An 18264-nucleotide genomic window follows, 5' to 3' on the forward strand; every position below is an offset into this window, starting at 1 on the left:
TTTTACTGATCTCAGTTATAGAATGCGCATTTGTGTTTTATTGAAAGCGAGGCTGAGTGTGCGTAGGCTATAAATGTTAAGTGTTTTTTTTTTTTTTTAATACTGTGTCGGGATGAACAAGCAAATGTAGCTACTGTCCCTGTACAATGACAATAAAGACCTTTTTGACAGTGAAAATAGCTCAAGCCTGTAAGATTTGTGTTTGGGCGTACACTGCCCTACAACGGGTGAAACATTGATCAGTTCATCAGTTTATTCACGGCCACATCCAAGAAATAATTAACTTTACTCATTATCTGTGACAAATAAATACTAGGTTGGCCTAATTAATATGTCATATTGCATTTTATTAAGATGTGGAAGCAGCAGTCAGACATGGCAGCAAGTTAGAGCAAAATACAAAAACATCATTCAAAGTGGTATGTAGCCAAGCTGCCCCATCATTTTGTCAGTGTGTGTTCTTGCTCAGATTTTCTGCATCACCAACTGAATGTAAGTAGGTTCCCGTGGCAAAAAAACGAAGGGCTACACAAACAGTTTGCCCGACAGTGAGTGCACAGCTTCTTCGAGTGGCATTCCTGACACTCGGCTCAATAAGTGAGCAAATGTACCGTATTCCCTCGGCTGAAAATCTATATCGCTCACAGAGAATTTCATCAGGAAATGCCAGCGGATCAGCGCAATCTCAAAGAAGCCGCTCACGTCGTAGTGCTGCCCGAATTACTCTTGCTCCCAGGTCCACCGGGTTCTCAATGAATGGTGACGCCATCTCCGAATGAGTTACACAGTGAAACAGCGGCGCTTTTATAGCCGATTTTAAACTGAAACTCTGAACATAACCTGGTCGGGACCAGGTTATGAGCTAAACATAAGTTACCATGGTGATCTAGCTGGGTTAAAAGAGAGCCACCTTTGTAGTACAGGAAAGCCTGGCTTTAGACTCAACATACCTCGCTAACCCACTAAACTGGCTTCGCAGTACAGCCCTCTGGTGCGTAAAAGACACGACTTACTTGCTGGAGAACAACACACAAGATTGAAACTGTCTTCAAGTTTAGCAGTGGACACAATACTGTGGGACCTCAAGCATCATCTTTGCATTCTCATTAAGCAGATTCTTTAAAGACTTTAGACTTTAGACATTTATTTATCCCACATCGGGAAAAATTTACTCGTCACAATAGCAGGTGGACAGACATACAGTAAGTACAGGACTTAGAATACTAAAGAAATACTAAAAAAGATTTGAATAAGAGAGAAAAGATAAAATAAATAAAATAAAATATTGAAAGGACAATACGTTATGTGCATTGTATGTACAGGAGGCAAAATGTGTATTATATACATTTAAATAGTGTCAAAGTATTGCTTTGTTGAGGTTGAGTGCATAAATAAACAGTGTTTAAATACAGTGTTTACAAATAAACAGACTCAGTGTATTGATATGAATATGTATATATTAGGGGTGGGAATCTCTTCACCTCACCTCACGATTCGATTCAATTCCGATTCAGAGGTCAACGATTTGATTCTAAATCGATTCTCGATACATCTCGATGCAGCAAGTTTTTTGTGTACATTTCCATGCACGATTTAAAAAAATAAAAAAATAAAATCTGAGTTTGCTAATCACTTCCTACTTTTTTCTCACCGTGTGACTACGTGGTACTTTCAATTTTCTATAAATTTAATATGCCTTGATATGTCCAGGTTGACCCAAAGCACTTTTATGTTCCCACTTCCCAGGTACTGGATGGGTGAACATAGCTCTGCACATAATTTGTTGCATACTGAAATGTGCCCAATATTTCATTTAATTGTTATGTTATTCTTATCTTGTTTAGCTATTGTTAAACTAAAACGGGCCCAAGTTTACGTAAAACAAGTTGCTACTGACTTTTCAGTATCAGAAAGCACTGTCCTGGTTTACATAAGACATGTTACTAATGTTCATGCACTTTAATGTGTCCAGGCAGCTCAGGGTTCTCTCCAGACGGTGGAACAGCGGCGCCGCGCTCATTTTCAATGTTAGCTGCTTTACAGGGGGTGTTAGTGGGCTGCCGCGGTCTTCTCGTTAAAAAAAAGCACCACCCGTCAGCCGGGGGACGGACGGATGAACGCTCCCCCCCGCTGATGGCAATAACGACCGCACCAGTATTCTCCCGTCATCTGTCTTGTAAAAGCCAAAGTGGGTCCACACTTTAGAGTGGAAACTTGCAGGTGGGTCATTGATTTGTTTTTCGTTGTTTGTATTTTCCGCCATTCTTGCATCTGTTCTTCTTCTGTTGTTAACTCGTCTTCTTCACCGGCCGCTGCTTACGCCTACTTTACCCTCATTTACGGGATTAGCGCCCCCACAAACAGGACAGGAGAGATTAAGTACTGAAGGTGACAACGGGGTAAATCCATAATGTGTGTTGTAATATAATATTGATATTTGCCGTCAGTGTATCGATTATTTATTGCGACAGAGAGCACAACAATATATTGCAATATCGATTTTTTTTCCCACCTCTACTGTGTGGGCTGTTTGACAGTGTACAGTTTTCACATCGACTTGGATTCAGCTTAATAACGATGTATGCGGCTGGGAACGATGGCTTTAAGTAACCATTTGAACGCACGGCGGAATGACAGAAATACCTGATAGTTAGTTACAGGTGTCGCAAGTTAACCTGGACGCTGCGCACTCAACGCCACAGCTAACAGCTATCAGCCAACAGCTAACAGCCAACAGCTAACAGCCAACAGTGGTCTCCACGCTGCTCTCGAGCCACTCGGCGTGAACAAATGCCTCAGACGTTCAACCCATGAGTTGTTTGTGAGTACAGACATTCACGACACATCCTATGTTTTTTGTTGTGTGCACGCTGTCAACTGTCCGGCGCTGCACTTCCGCACTTCTGAGTTCCGCCTCTTGCGTTCCGTCAACATTACGTTGTCAATTAACATGTAGAAAATCGATTTTTGACATTTGTGAATTGATTCAGAATCATCCTCGTCCGAATCGCGATTCATCTAAGAATCAATTATTTTTCCCATCCCTAGTATATATACAAAATATAAAATAGTAATTATTGCACAGGGTAATTGCACAAGATGGCGGAGGTAGAAGTGTAAAATAGTACAAGATAAGTAGGTGCTTATGGTGCTACATTAGGAGTTATTGGTGTTCTTACAGCAGTTGGAATGAACAACCTGCGGTAGCGTTTCTTTTTACACCGTGGGTGAAGCAGTCTGTTGCTGAAGGAGCTGCTTAAAGCCCCCACAGTCTTGTGTAGGGGCTGAGAGGGGTTGTCCATGATTGATGTCAGCTTGGCTAACATCCTCCTCTCACCCACCTCCTCAATGGAGTCCAGAGGACAGTCCAAGACTGAGCTAGCCCTTTTGACCAGCTAATTGAGTCTCTTCCTGTCCCTCTCTGAGCTTCCACAGCCCCAGCAGACCACAGCGTAGAAGATCGCTGATGCTACCACAGAGTCATAAAAAGTTTTTAACAGTGTCCTGCACACTCCAAAGGACCTCAGTCTCCTCAGCAGATGGAGACGACTTTGGCCCTTCTTGTACAGGACATCTGTGTTGTCTGTCCAGTCCAGTTTGTTGTTTATGTGAACACCCAGGTATTTGTACTCCTCCACGATCTAAATGTCCAAACCCTGGATGTTCACTGGTGCAGTCTGAGGAGCCTTCCTCCTGAAATCAATCACCACCTCCTTTGTCTTGCTGGTGTTGATGCGCAGGTGGTTCAGTTCACACCAGGCAACAAAGTTGGTGATGACCTTCCTGTACTCCAGATCGTTCCCCTCTGTCACATGTGCAACGATGGCTGTGTTGTCGGAGAACTTCTGGAGGTGGCAGCTGTCCGTGTTGTAACTGAAGTCTGATGTGTAGAGTGTGAAGAGGAAAGGAGAGAGCACCGTGCCCTGTGGAGCTCCCGTGCTGCAGACTACCACATCAGACACACAGTCGCGGAGCCTCACATACTGCGGCCTGTTTGTGAGGTAGTCAGTGGTCCATGCAGCCAGGTGGCAGTCGGCTCCCGCTCCTTCCAGCTTCCCCCTTAGCAGTGATGGGTGGATTGTGTTTAAAGCACTGGAGAAGTCAAAAAACATGACTCTCACAGTGCTCCCAGTGCTCTCCAGGTGTGAAAGTGACCTGTGCAGCAGGTAGATGTCAGCGTCATCCACACCAATGCCAGGTCGATAAGCAAATGCAGAGGGTCCATCTTGCTGTTCACCAGGTGATGAAGGTGGGTGAGAATGATCCTCTCCATGGTCTTCATCAGGTGAGAGGTCAAAGCCACTGGCCTGAAGTGGTTGAGCTCCCTGGGGTGCGCAGTCTTTGGTACAGGAACCACGCACAATGTTTTCCACAGGAGTGGGACTCTCTCCAGACTGAGGCTCAGGTTGAAGATGTGCAGGAGTACTACACAGAGCTGATCTGCACAGTCCTTTAGCAGTCTGGAGTTAATGCCATCAGGGCCAGTAGCCTTCCTCGTCTTGGTCCTCCTCAGCTCCCTCCTCACTTGATTAGCGGTGAGGTAGAGACTGGGGGTATTGGTGGGACCATGTAGTGACTCCTGTTGAGAGAGGTCGGGGATAGGGTGTGTGGATTGATCAGGCAGGGAGTGGAGGGGGTTGGTGAGGTGTGGGGGTGACAGAGGTGAACTTGGGGGAGAGGCGGGGATGTGGTGTGACAGCATTGTAAGGTCTGAGCTCTGGTGGGTGGGGGAGGGAGATGTGGCACAGTCAAATCTGTTAAAAAACAGATTCAACTTGTTAGCCCAGTCCTGGGGCCCCATGTATCAATGTTGCGTACGCACAAAAACGTGGCGTACGTCATTTTCCACACCAACGTTCAGATGTATCAAAAGTGAAATGACCGTGGAAATGTGCGGTGCGCCACGCCAGCTTCATGGCTGGCGTACGCACGTTTCTATAGCTATTGTTCCTTTGGCGACACTTAGAGGTGATGCTGGGAAACTGTTAACTATGTGAAAACAATTAATCCTCAGAGTAATGTGCACATCAGAGATACATTAATGGACAATTAACACACAAGTGTATGCAATCATATGTATGGAAATAAAAACATGTGCAAAGTGATGAAAAAATGGCATTAACAATGGCAGCCTTGGCCTTGTTAGAAGACATCGCAAATGGTTATATCAGACGTGAGAGGGTGTTTAGAGAACGGGAAGATCTGTTGGCAAATGACGACAACTGGCTCATCAGTCGTTTTAGGTTGTCGAGGCCAGTGTTACTGGAGCTGTGCACAGAGCTGCGGCCGGCCCTAGAACGACACACAGACAGGAGCCCGGGGTTGTCCGTACCCACACAGGTGCTGACCACTCTGGGGTTTCTGGCAACAGGAGCCTTCCAGAGGGAACTGGCCGACCGGTCAGGAGTGTGCCAGTCCACTCTGAGCCGAGCCATGCCAGCTGTGTGGGACGGGATCATAAGAATGTCATCCAGGTACATCAAATTCCCATACAATGCTGTTGAACAGGCCAACATTAAAGCGCAATTTGCAGCAAGAGCCGGTTTCCCTAATGTAATCGGAGCTATTGGCTGCACACATGTTGCTATAAAAGCGCCATCACAGGATGAATTTGTTTTTCCCAACAGGAAACATTTTCATTCAATTAATGTTCAAATAATATGTGATGCGCAAATGCAGGAGTCATTTGACTCCTTGTTCAACGCATGACTCGTTCATTCTTACCAATAGCATGGTTGGTAACAGGCTGGAGGCTGGCACTGTGCGCGATGGGTGGCTTCTCGTTGAGTAAATAATTTATCCATTTAATTGCGCCCCGAATGTAAACTAGTACAATGCATGCCCATTTGGGCACATGCATTCAAATATGTGTATTTGGTTTTCCCTGGTGAAAATAGAGCGGCAGAGCTATCTAACAAGCCCTTTATTGTCTCCTTGTGTTCAGTATTTGTGTCAATAAAGTGCGTAAAGTGGGAAATGTCACACTGCAGTAGCCATGGCGCACTTCTTGCAGTCATTAATATAAGTGTGGTCAGTCTTGTCAATCCTTGTAATGAAGTTGTTTTGTCCTTCTGTTTGTTTCCCACTAAAAGGTAGCACTTATTATTATTATTATTATAATATATTTCTTTTAAAAAAAAGCAACAGTGATTCAATCAAGTGGTGCATGAACAAAGGAAACTAAACCTATTTCACATGTTGTATTCCTCCTTCATTTGACTCCTGTCCCCCCGCCCGTTGCGGTCACGCTTCGGCGGTGGGCCGAAATCCTCCGCTTCACCTCCACCTTCACGTCGGACCATTTTTTTATTTTTTATTTCTGTGAGTGTGCGCTGCTCCGACCCCACAGCGTTCACTGCCTCACACACACGCTCCCACTCACATTTCTTTTTTGGGTGTTTATCCCTGACGAGAGGCTACCAAAAAATTCAGATCTTCGCATCTTGACTTCATTTAATAAAGTTTCGAGCTCAGACTCGGTGAAGTTGCGCTTCTTCCCTTTACTCATGGTGTGAATCTGATGGTGCAGAGAGGGGAATTCCCGGTGCAGGCCCTATTTAAATTAATTTGCATATTTAAATGGGGGCGTGGACAGGGACAAAGGAAAAGTGCTTGGATTCATGCGTATGCACACTTTGATACATCTTTTTTTTTTGTGCGTACGACAGTTTCTGGATTCTAGCGTATGCCATGTTTCAGTAAGAAATCCACGCAAGTCTTCAGATTCAGGGCCCCTCCCACTCTCCTTTGTGTGGCCAGAGATGGTTTTCAGGCCTCGCCAGACCTCTCTGGCGTTGTTCCCCGTGAGGCGCTTCTCCAGCTTCCTCCTGTAAGTGTCTTTGCCTCTCCTTATACCCCTTTTCAGCTCCTCCTGCACCCTCCTCAGCTCCTCCTTGTCCCCAGATTTGAAAACCCTCTTCTTCTCCTTAAGCAGGGCTTTTAGCTCTGGGGTCACCCAGGGTTTATTGTTAGGGAAACACCGTTGTTCCTGGTAGGCACAGTGTTTTCCACGCAGAAATTAATGCAGTCCGTGATGCAGGTTGTCAGGCTATCGATGTCATCCCTGTGAGGTTCACACAACACATCCCAGTCTGTGGTGTCGAAAAAGTCCCTCAGTGCAATACTGGTCTCCTCAGACCAGCTTCTCACGTACTTCTTGGTGGGCGGTTGTTTGTTCACCATAGGTATGTATGCAGGGGACAGATGAACCAGGTTGTGGTCAGAACGGCCCAGTGGGGGGAGGAGGTGTATGCGTCCTTGGTGTTCACGTACATGAGATCCAAAGTTCTATTGTCTCTGGTGTGGCATTTCACATACTGTGTGAAGGTAGGGAGAGTGGAGGACTGGGAAGCATGATAAAAGTCACCGGAGATAAGGAGGAGAGACTGTGGGTGCGATGTCTGAAGCTGTGATACAACAGTGTGTAAAGTCTCACAGGCTGCAGCTGCATCGGCCGATGGGGGAATGTACACAGTTACCGTGATAACGTGCGAGAATTCCCTCGAGAGGTAATATGGCTGAATGCTAACCGCTAGCAGTTCAATGTCTCTGCTACAGTACTGTTCCTTCACCCTGATGTGTCCCGGGTTACACCATCTGTTGTTTACAAACATCGCTATGCCCTCTCCTTTCCTCTTACTGCTCTCCTTTGCTTTCCTGTCCACTCTCACGAGTTGAAATCCGTCTAAAGTGGCGTGTGAGTCCGGTGAGAGTTCATTCTGCCAAGTCTCTGTGAAGCACATGAGGCTACACTCCCGGTACTCCCTCTGCAGCCTGGTTAGTGCCGTTAGCTCCTCCATTTTATTAGGGAGAGATCTTACGTTCCCAATAATGACAGATGGTATACAGGGTTTATACTGTCTTTTCTTCTCCCGGCACTTCGTTCCAGCACTGCATCCCCTTCTCCTTCTCCTTAATTTCCTGGGGATCTCCGGTCTTTCCACTGGGAGTACCTTCGTGTTGCACAGTGCTAACAGCTGCTCCCGGTGTAAACAATGGAGCCATGGCTGAAGGGGTCCGCTGATGCTGATTTAAATGGCCGTAGAAAGAAAATTAAAGAAATGCCTAGTCTCAGGAGTTGTACATCCGTGCACACTTCCGACTGAGACTCGCAGAGAAAAAGACACAAAAAAAGTACAAAAAGACACTAAACCACACAAAAACACATGGAGCTACTGTGACTGGCTGCCACTCGGGCGGCGCCATCTTGGATTTTTTTAAAACATAATTAAACATATTTAAGTACACTACTGTATATCACAACTAGGTTTAATTTCACACATGAAACTGCAATAGCAATAAAAATGCATAGGAAGTGATATTATTGGTATAACCAACATTAAAATGCTGAAAATGGACACTAAAATGGCATTAGTCAACACCATCAGAGGAAGTGTCAACACCATCAGCTACAAATTTTGATGGTGTTGACGTCTAATGGTGTTGACAAAAAAGCACATTGCTCCTTATATCACACAGGATTCTCACAGGAGCCATCTTGTTTTCTCATCTGTTGATCATGGTCCACCCAATCTATATAAATAAATGCTAGATTGCAGAAAATTGTACTCAAATGTTGACTTCTAGTCATTTTAGAGTTGATACGCTATGGTTGTGACCTGTGCATATTAGTAAATAGATATGAAATACAAAGTATTATCAAAAACTTACCAGAGCTAAAATTTTCTCACGTCAACAGGAAGACCAAGGAGGAAGGAAAGGGGTCCTTTGAGTAATAGCTGCCCTAAATTATTCCTGATTTTTTTTCCCAATTTAAAAAAGTCTGATGGTGTTGACGAAAACTGGTCATTTTCAACTGACCAGAAAGTACATTAAAAACATTTCAAAATTATTATTTTTCAATGTTTGTGAAATAAACACTACCTAATTTACACATAATATTGATGAAGTTCAATTTTATATTACCTTTTGGACTTTTGAAAGCATTGGATATATATATATATATATATATATGTGTGTGTGTATGTATATATGTGTGTGTGTATGTATGTATGTATGTATGTATGTATGTATGTATGTGTGTGCATGTGTATATGTATGTATGTATGTATGTATGTATGTATAATGCTGACGAAATACTTTTCCTTCTTTGTGTTTTCATCATTGAGAAAGAGAAGGAGAGATTAAGGGTTAATTTTTGAATGCCCAATGTCACAGATACAGTACACACACACACACACACACACACACACACACACACACACACAAATACACAAAAAAAACACAAAGGGCTTAGGGCCAGGTTAGTTCACTCTATACACGCTATCTATGTTAAACAGATTTACTACTGTTAGATTAGTAGATTTTTTTTCCATTTGTTCACTCAGTCTGTCCATCCCTCTTAATCCATCCTCCATCTGTGTGCGAGCAGTGCTTGTTTTTCTGATCACACAGGGGGATATAATAATGCCACAGATTTGTGCTCACATGCACCACTTTGAGTTAAAAGCTATGGGAGAGCAGTGTTTACTGTCATGTTAGCCGTGCACCGGGAGTGATTCAGTGTTGACATATTAACATCTTATCAAACTGAAATGACATTCTTTTTAACAGTCGGTTTCCTGTTCAACAGGCATGATGCAATGCAGACATTCATTATTGCGCTACGTTTCTTCCACCTGATGAAATACAGTTCCAGCCTACTCCTGAAAGAAACATGTTTCTTTAGCTCAGCTATATCACCAAGGCAGCCTGTCTGTGTGATTATCATCTGAACCATTACATTGTACATCACTGATGTCACATTTCATGTGACGAATGGAAACAGGTAACAACACCAGTTCAAGTAAATACAAGCAAGCAGTAGGCAGCATGGAGGCCAGTGATGATGTTATGTTTATCACCAGTTTGTAGATTTTACTACAGTATCATTATTTACGCACCACCACCGGATGTCAATTATGCTTAATCACTTTGTGTGGCGGGATATATCTTATGCTTAGATCAAAGCCAAGGTGAGCCAAGCTTAAGGGATAAAAACCTATGTCTACTCCAAAGTCAGTAAATTTACACAATCCCATTGCACACAAAAGCCAGCGCATTTGAACAGATTTAAGTGGGATTTTTGACCATTAGAAAAGGGGTATTAGTCCTTTAGATAGTTTGATTAGTTTGATGAGATGATTCAATCCAAGAGATAGAGAGGCAGCTCTCACCTTCTCAATCAGACCATACACTATGTGTCCGGGGATGGACACATTCAAATGCGGAAGTCTTACCTTTAGTTCATATTGTACAACTCTCCTAGAATCTGCCAGATTCATTTTGCGTCATTTCTTGGCAAATGATAGAGAACCTGGGAGCAGGCCCAATAGACAGAAGTTTTTCATTGTTCTGACAGTGTATTACCAATCTTGAAGTGATACAAAGCTGGCTGAAAATCTGCAAATTTCCCTTCAACTGAGCTTTTTCTTTTAAAACAGCCAATTGTGCTAATGAGTCACAGAGATAGGGATGTAATGGTATGAATTTAAAGCCCCTGTACAGACTTTTCATTTAGTGTGGATTTTGGCGGCCCCGCTGGACGAAAGCGGTAGTGTTTTGCCGGAATGAAGACTGAATTTCCCATGAGCTCTAGCGCCCACTGTCGTGAAGACGTTTGTCTGGCCGGCGCGTGTAGATTTGTTTTGGAAACGTCGGAAAGACGATGGGACTTGCTTTGAAAACTTATTATTTTATTTTTTTTAGCAGCTATCTGCAGCGTGCATATGGACAAGGTAATGTGTCTATTTGTATTTCTACTTAATATAATATGCCGCCAGTGAAACAAAGTAATGCTGCTGTTGCGCTGCAATTTCCCAGCTATATATATTACCCACGGTGCTACAGAGCTAGCGTTACAGCAAAGTCACAGTGATTGTGATGGATGTTTTGTTCTAAGTAAGAAACTGAATCATTTATAATGACAGAGGATATTACCGATGCATCGTTGCAGGTCGGTTGGGCTGATACACACAGCTGAAATGGATGCGTGATCTAAGACGTTTGTTGTCGTTTTCACGAGTGTAGTATCTAGAGCTAATCTAGTGGTAACGTTAGCCAGCTTTGTTGTAACAACATAAATTCATGTATTGCTGTAAACTACGTCCCGCATTACATTTCATAAATGAAATAAAATTTACAAACCTGTCTAGGAGGAATCGGGCGAATTCTGGATCCGACCCTCCCTTCAAGCCCCACAACTCTCTCCATCTCTGGAAGGAATCGCCAATGTTTATCCGTGTTTTAGCCCTAGCTTGATCGGATTCACTCTTGGCCTTTCGTTGGTCTTCGGTTCGGTTTCTTTTTCTTTTCTTCGTCTCATTATCAGCCATGACAAAAGTTTTAGCTCGGTTAGCACTGGCTAGCGTAGCAACAAAACAGCTATGCCGTATCCTGAATGTTGTCAGTTCTGGTCTGACTGCCGTAAATCGTTTCGTCAGTGGTCCGACCCGACCAAGGCCTTTCAGAGGTATAGAATTAGACTACTTAGAAATGGCGTATCTTCACGCTGATGGGCTCATTTGCTGTTGTAGGTAACAGAGACAAATCAGCAGAAACCAGAGACTTTTGCATATCCAGTTAAAAACTCCGTACAGGGGCTTTAACACCGCGGTAATAGTGACCAAAATTATCAAGGTTATCGGTATATCGCGGTATTTTAAAATGTCTTCAAAATGTTGAAAAAATACTGATACACTGATAAATTGAAATAATTTCACCAAGATTTATATTTAAAATAGATTTATTATGTATTAAAATAGTCCAAACCCAAACCAAAATCAACATTAAATAAGTTTAAAAGAATGTATCAAAACTGTGCAATAAACCTTAAATACAGTAGAATGAGATTTACTGGCAGTAGCACTCGATTGGCCAGGAGACACTTTCTGAAAAAAATGAATAGAAAATGTCATTAGTAATTATTACTGTCATTGTTACTTAATACTACAGGTGCAACCAATAGATCACAAAACTCACAATTTAGATCACATCACATTTGTGAGAAACAGGTTGGATACATTTTTAGATCAAGACAAAAAGGATTATTGTTGTTAAATGAATTATGAATACTCTATTTTGGCTCTTATCTCTATCTAGACACTGTTATATTCAGCATTTTATACTATTCTTTATATAAAGTCTATTCTACAAATAATCCACAAGTGTTATATATTTCTGATATTACTTATATATTGGCTGTCTGTCTCTCTGTCTGCCTGCTCGTCTGTTGTCAATGGACTCGGTCAATCTGATTGGTCAGATGCTGCTGAGCCACAGGTAGACGCTGCTCAGGTGAACAGAGCTGAGATGAAAGTCAGTCATCTCAGTCAGTTTGTGTTCACTAACTCAGTCCACCCAGTACGTGTTTGTTTCAAATCCTACTCACTGCAGCTCTGCATCAATTTGGGGAATTATTAGGTCGACTTTAAAAAGTGAAATCTACAGTTAATAAGCGGTTCAGATAACATGCCAAATCACGGATCAACTTTGTTCCGTTATACCACCATCTGGTCAGTTTACATTAGTGACAACAGCAAAGTAGACAGAGAATACACATACAACATGCACCCAAGCTTAAGGTTATCCAATCCAATCCACTTTATTTATATAGCACGAGTTTAAGCAAACACAAGGTTTCCAAAGTGCTGCACAAAAGGATAAAACAGAGATAAAATAAATAAATAAATAAATACATTAAAAAAAAGAAAATATGCATGTGCACACATAAAACAAATACAATCACATAAAAACACATAAGATCAACACTCTACGTGGTGTTAAAAGCCAAAGAAAAGAGGTGGGTTTTAAGAAGAGTTTTAAAATGAGACAGAGAGGAGGCCTGTCTAATGTGCAGCGGCAGACCATTCCAAAGCTTTGGAGCTGCTATGGCAAACGCTCGGTCCCCTCTGAGCTTAAGCCTAGCTTTAGGCACTGTCAGGAGCAGCTGGTCAGCTGACCTGAGAGATCTGCTGGGAGTGTAGGGGTGCAGCAGCTCAGAGAGGTACAGTGGGGCAAGGCCATTCAAGGCTTTAAAAGCAAATAAAAGAATTTTAAAATGAATCCTAAAATGGACGGGCAGCCAGTGAAGTGAAGCTATAATAGGTGAGATGTGCTCATACTTGCTTGTGCAAGTTAAAAGACGTGCAGCAGCATTTTGTACCAGTTGAAGACGCGCAATGGAGGACCCGCTAACCCCCATATAAAGTGCATTACAATAATCCAGCCTAGTGGTTACAAAGGCGTGGATTAATGTCTCAAATTGCTGTCTCTGAAGGACTGGTTTGATTTAGCTTACCTTGCATTCACTAAACAGTTGAGGGTGATGGTCACGCAAATGAGTAAGTAAATTGGAGGTGCTGCCGTCGCTCACAACAACTTTCTTCTTGCAGCTCCTGCAGATAGGGCTGCCATCTTCGTCCAGTTCTCCCTGAGCATTCTTATAATAACCAAAATAGCCCAGACTTCAGATTTGGTTCTCTCTGAAGGCGGAAACATGCCTAAAGGGCCGCTACTATCACGTCCTCCCTCCGCCATGTCTTCCTCACTAAATAACAAGCGAACGCTGCGCGCTGTGCATGCGTAGTGAGACTTAATAAGTATCTTGCGAGTTTTCCACACCGTGGTTATCGATCGCAGTGGTTACCATAGTAATTAAAACTTGAGCGGTAACTTTCACTGTCAGGAATTTTACCGTGGTTTAACGTGACACCAGTAACCGTTACATCCATACACTGAGAGTTAGTGGATTATATCACCTGAATAAAGAGTTAAAAGAGGCTTAAAGGCTCTGTAAAGCTGAGGGAGACTCCAGACTCTTCACTATAATTAATACCTCTTATATAAAACATTCAGTGCAAGCCATTTGATCTATTGTCAATTAAAACAAAAACTGTTTTAATGCAGTTTTAAGCTCCATAAACAGAGGTATGGTATGAAACATATTGATAAAGGTAATGGACATCATTTGCACATGAATAATCAGTGCAGGATAGTTTTGGTCGTTCTGGTCTGTACACTACTCACGTTAATGCATTGGTCACTTTGACTTGAATGAATAGCTTAATGTCTCTTAAACTCAGTGCTACAATACACAAACACTATACATATAAAAAACACAAAAATACACTCTTTTCTGTTTTAGTTTTTTTTCCTTAAAAGTAGTATGCAGTATGTATCTGCGGAAAGAGCTGGCAGTAAGAGAAGGATATTTATGATTCTTGTTGCTCAGACACTATGGTAGTAAGACCAGCAGAAAGAATTGATTACTGTGAATAGCTGAAATATAGGCCTCTCTATCAGCCAACACAGAACACATCTGTAGGTATGGATGCCCAGGATGACCCCGGGCAGGCAATGATTCACTGTACAGTGAATTTTATTTCAAGCTCTGATGAGGTTTGTGCATCAGTGAAAACTGGAGCTCTGATGATTCAGCTACAGTACATGATTCCTAGGCAGCGATGATAACTGCATATGTGTTCTTCTGAGCCAGCGGTGATGTAGGCAATGAAAAATAAAGAATAAAGATTATAAACAGGTTTATATAACTGTAATGATACCATAGCAAATTGTTTCTCAAGGGGAGTCTTATCATCATATATGCAAAGAGGACATATCGAAAAAAAATTGCATGTTCGACTCATGTGGGCCAAAAGCATCAGCAACAGTCTCACCTAGATCAGACTCCCCTTGTTTTATTTCATTAGCTGCCTTCACCATGATGATGCCGGCTGAAAGTGAAGTGAAGTGAAGTGGAAGAGTAGTGATGTCACTTACAGTCAGTGAGCATAGTGAGCAGAGAGGCTCACTGCCTTTTATAGTGCACTCTGGGAATATTCGAGGAAGCTGAACTTGCACTTCAATGGAGTGATACTGGCACCGGGACACTCAGTTTACTATCTAGGGACCAGTTTTAGACACCCTGTGTCCCCGCCGGTTGCTTATTCTGCTTTTACTTTCATGGACTATTTAAGTCGTTCAGAAACAAACAAATGACCCAAATTTCCCCAAAAGCATTTTCTGCTCTGCATAAAAGAACCTGTTTGTATGATAACATGCCTGAGTTATGCACCGCCATTCCACTCCCCCATCTAAGCCAGTTTTATCTCATCCTATTGTTTTTAATTCCAACAAAGAGACAGGTTAAAGCAGCTTGGCAACAGTCACATTGGCAGCACACTCCTGTATATTTCACTGCTGATAAATATGATGCTGTGGTCAAATGTGATCCCAGATGGTTTGTAAAATAGCACTTAAGTCAGATGGAAAAGTAAGACAGTTTGGTTTGTAAGTTGGTAGCAGTAGGTTTGGACAAGGAATTTGTGATTTTTAATGTATTGTATTTTAGCCAGAAGTGGTTAAGGAAACATCAGAGAAATGCCAAAGAAGACATTTATGCACATTTCTTGTAAATACCATTATCAGTTCTAATAATGGGATCCCCCATGGATTAATATTAGGATTAGACTGTGATTTGCTTACCTAAGGCAAATAAGCGGTGACATGAGAGTGTTACCATATGACATACTGCTGCAAAACTTTAGCCACTTAGACCACTTAATTTACTCTTCTACATTTTCTTCCCTTTTCAGGCGCAATGCTATAAGGTGTGAAGTTCAGCATGCTTGCTTGTTAATACTTCTCCATCGGTCTATGTTTATACACCCCGAGAATCACTGCTGAGTAACTTCATACAGAATTATTGGGACAGCTATCATCCAGATGTAGAAAATCGTCCATGATGCGTGTACCAAGCCAAACATGGCTCATCATGCACATTTTTTTTTATGTAATTGGTAATAACCCAGTTACTTCAAATTACATAAAAGTGTTCTCATAAATGTGACTGAGTGACTTTCTCATGTTATTCTCTATGTCTATAGGACTATCGAGTAAATATCTTCCTCCGTCAGCAGTGGAATGATCCTAGGCTTGCCTATGCTGAATACCCTGATGACTCTCTGGACCTGGACCCCTCCATGTTAGACTCCATCTGGAAGCCAGATCTGTTCTTTGCTAATGAGAAGGGGGCCCACTTTCACGAAGTCACTACAGACAACAAACTGCTCAGGATATTCAAGAATGGAAATGTTTTGTATTCTATTAGGTAAGTGTGGTAAAATGCCTTTTTTTTGTTCTTGGTGACAAATTGAGGGATGGGGGGGTCAAAGACCAACACTATCTGGTCAGTCATGTCTGAGTTAAAACAATACAAAATAAGTTATTTGTTACGCTAAATGTGTTATTTGAAATGCATGAACCAACAACTCACATCAACTCAACCTAATATACACCGATCAGGCTTAACATTATGACCACCTGCCAAATATTGTGTTGGTCCCCCTTTTGCTGCCAAAACAGCCCTAACCCGATGAGGCATGGACTCCACTAGACCCCTGAAGGTTGTGCTGTGGTATCTGGCACCAAGATGTTAGCAGCAGATCCTTTAAGTCCTGTAAGTTGCGAGGTTCTGAAACATTTTTGCTTTTTTGCACGGCACATTATCCTGCTGAAAGAGGCCACAGCCATCAGGGAATGCCATTTCCATATAAGGGTGTATATGGTCTGCAGCAATGCTTAGGTAAGTGGTACATGTCAAATGGACATCCACAATGGACATCCACATGGATGGCAGTACCCAAGCAGACCATTTCCCAAAGCATCACACTGCCTCCACCGGCTTGCCCTCTTCCCATAGTGCATCCTGGTGCAATGTGTTCCCCAGGTAGGCAAAACACACCCACCTGGCCATCCCCGTTATGTAAAAGAAAACGTGATTCATCAGTCCAGGCCACCTTCTTCCATTGCTCCGTGGTCCAAATCTAATGCTCACGTACCCATTGTTGACAGGGGTCAGTATGGGCACCCTGACTGGTGTGTGGCTATGCAGTCCCATAAGCGGCAGACGGCGATGCACTGTGTGTTCTGACACCTTTCTGGACCACTTTTGATAGATACTGACCACTGTAGACCGAGAACACCCCACAAGAGCTGCAGTTCTGGAGATGCTCTGAGCCAGTCGTCTAGCCATCACAATTTTGCCCTCGTCAAACTCGCTCAAATCCTTACGCTTGCCCATTTTTCCTCCTTCCAACACATCAACTTTGAGGACAACATGTTCACTTGCTGCCTTATATATCCCACCCACTAACAAGTGCCATGATGAGGAGATAATCGGTGTTATTCACTTCACCTGTCCGTTCTCACAATGTTATGCCTGATCGGTCTATACAGTACCTGTCATGAAGACAGGCAGCCTACAGTGCTTAGGAAAATGAGTGTAGCACATACAAAGAACAAAAGTAGACAACAATAAAGAACATTTTGCAAGACCTAAGAATTAGAACAATAAAGCAATACAATGTTAAATAAGTAAAAGTCACTAAAATATGTAATCAAATAAAGACAAAGGACTTAAACAAAAGTCTTAAAAATCAATGAAAAATCATGACAAGACACCTTAAATCAAAATTGGGCCAAAAAAATTAGGCTCGAGGTCTGTAGGTAAACTATCTAGTGAATGGTTTGAACGGCTACTGTCTTATCTTCTGTAAGAAGTTTTGTGACATCTATTCAATATGTATGCAACACTTACCTATCAATTGGACTAAAATCAAATCATGTGGAGATACAGAAATGTACATTTGGGTATCATCTGCATAGAGATGAAACTCAAATTGATATTCTTTTATAAAATTTGGACTGGACTAAACATAGAACCTTGCAGGAACGTTTAGGACGCGTCTGTCAACTTTTGATCATGGTCAGTGATATCAAAAGCTGCACTGCGAGGTCAGGTAGATCTAGAGCTGAAAGTTATTTGAGTCAGTGTTAATTCTGGTGTCATTCACCACTTTAACTGATTCATTGGTGGGCTCTGAAACTTGACAGAAACGTCTAAAAAAGGGTTTACCTGTTCAAAAACAAATTTTCCTAATATCTGACCTTAAAAAGGTTTGATATGGGTCAATCGATACTAATAACTGAGCAATACACATTAACTTACTTTCAGGTGCTCTGTTAATAGTAGGTCTATATGTAAGTTTCTGTGTTTGTCTTCACCATATTTACCAAATGCTTTAACATGCATGTGATTCTAAAACTAGAGAACCAGGTTATACTTCAGGTTAAACTCACTACGGTAGAAGTGATGGAAAGCAAGAGCAAAAGTGTCAGAAGTATTGCAAAGAGGTTATAAAAGCTTTTTGATACTGCGTATGACATTTATTAAAGTATCTAAACGTTTAAACTCCCTCATTCTGT

At 42.2% G+C, this 18264-nt stretch overlaps 1 protein-coding gene and 1 long non-coding RNA gene across 3 annotated transcripts in view; both read left to right on the forward strand.

Annotated features, from left to right (window-relative positions):
- The window catches only part of LOC115587132 (uncharacterized), a 238268-nt gene that overhangs the window by 155162 nt on the left and 64842 nt on the right, over window positions 1-18264 (forward strand). The window lies entirely within an intron of this gene.
- The window catches only part of LOC115587119 (glycine receptor subunit alpha-3-like), a 163644-nt gene that overhangs the window by 104181 nt on the left and 41199 nt on the right, over window positions 1-18264 (forward strand). For both annotated transcript variants that reach the window (XM_030426758.1, XM_030426766.1), the window contains exon 4: window positions 15885-16108. In XM_030426758.1, coding sequence (XP_030282618.1) covers window positions 15885-16108 — 224 coding nt within the window. The remainder of the gene's footprint in view (window positions 1-15884; window positions 16109-18264) is intronic.

The sequence above is a fragment of the Sparus aurata genome, chromosome 1, assembly GCF_900880675.1.
Source record: "Sparus aurata chromosome 1, fSpaAur1.1, whole genome shotgun sequence".
NCBI classification, from domain to species: Eukaryota; Metazoa; Chordata; class Actinopteri; order Spariformes; family Sparidae; genus Sparus; species Sparus aurata.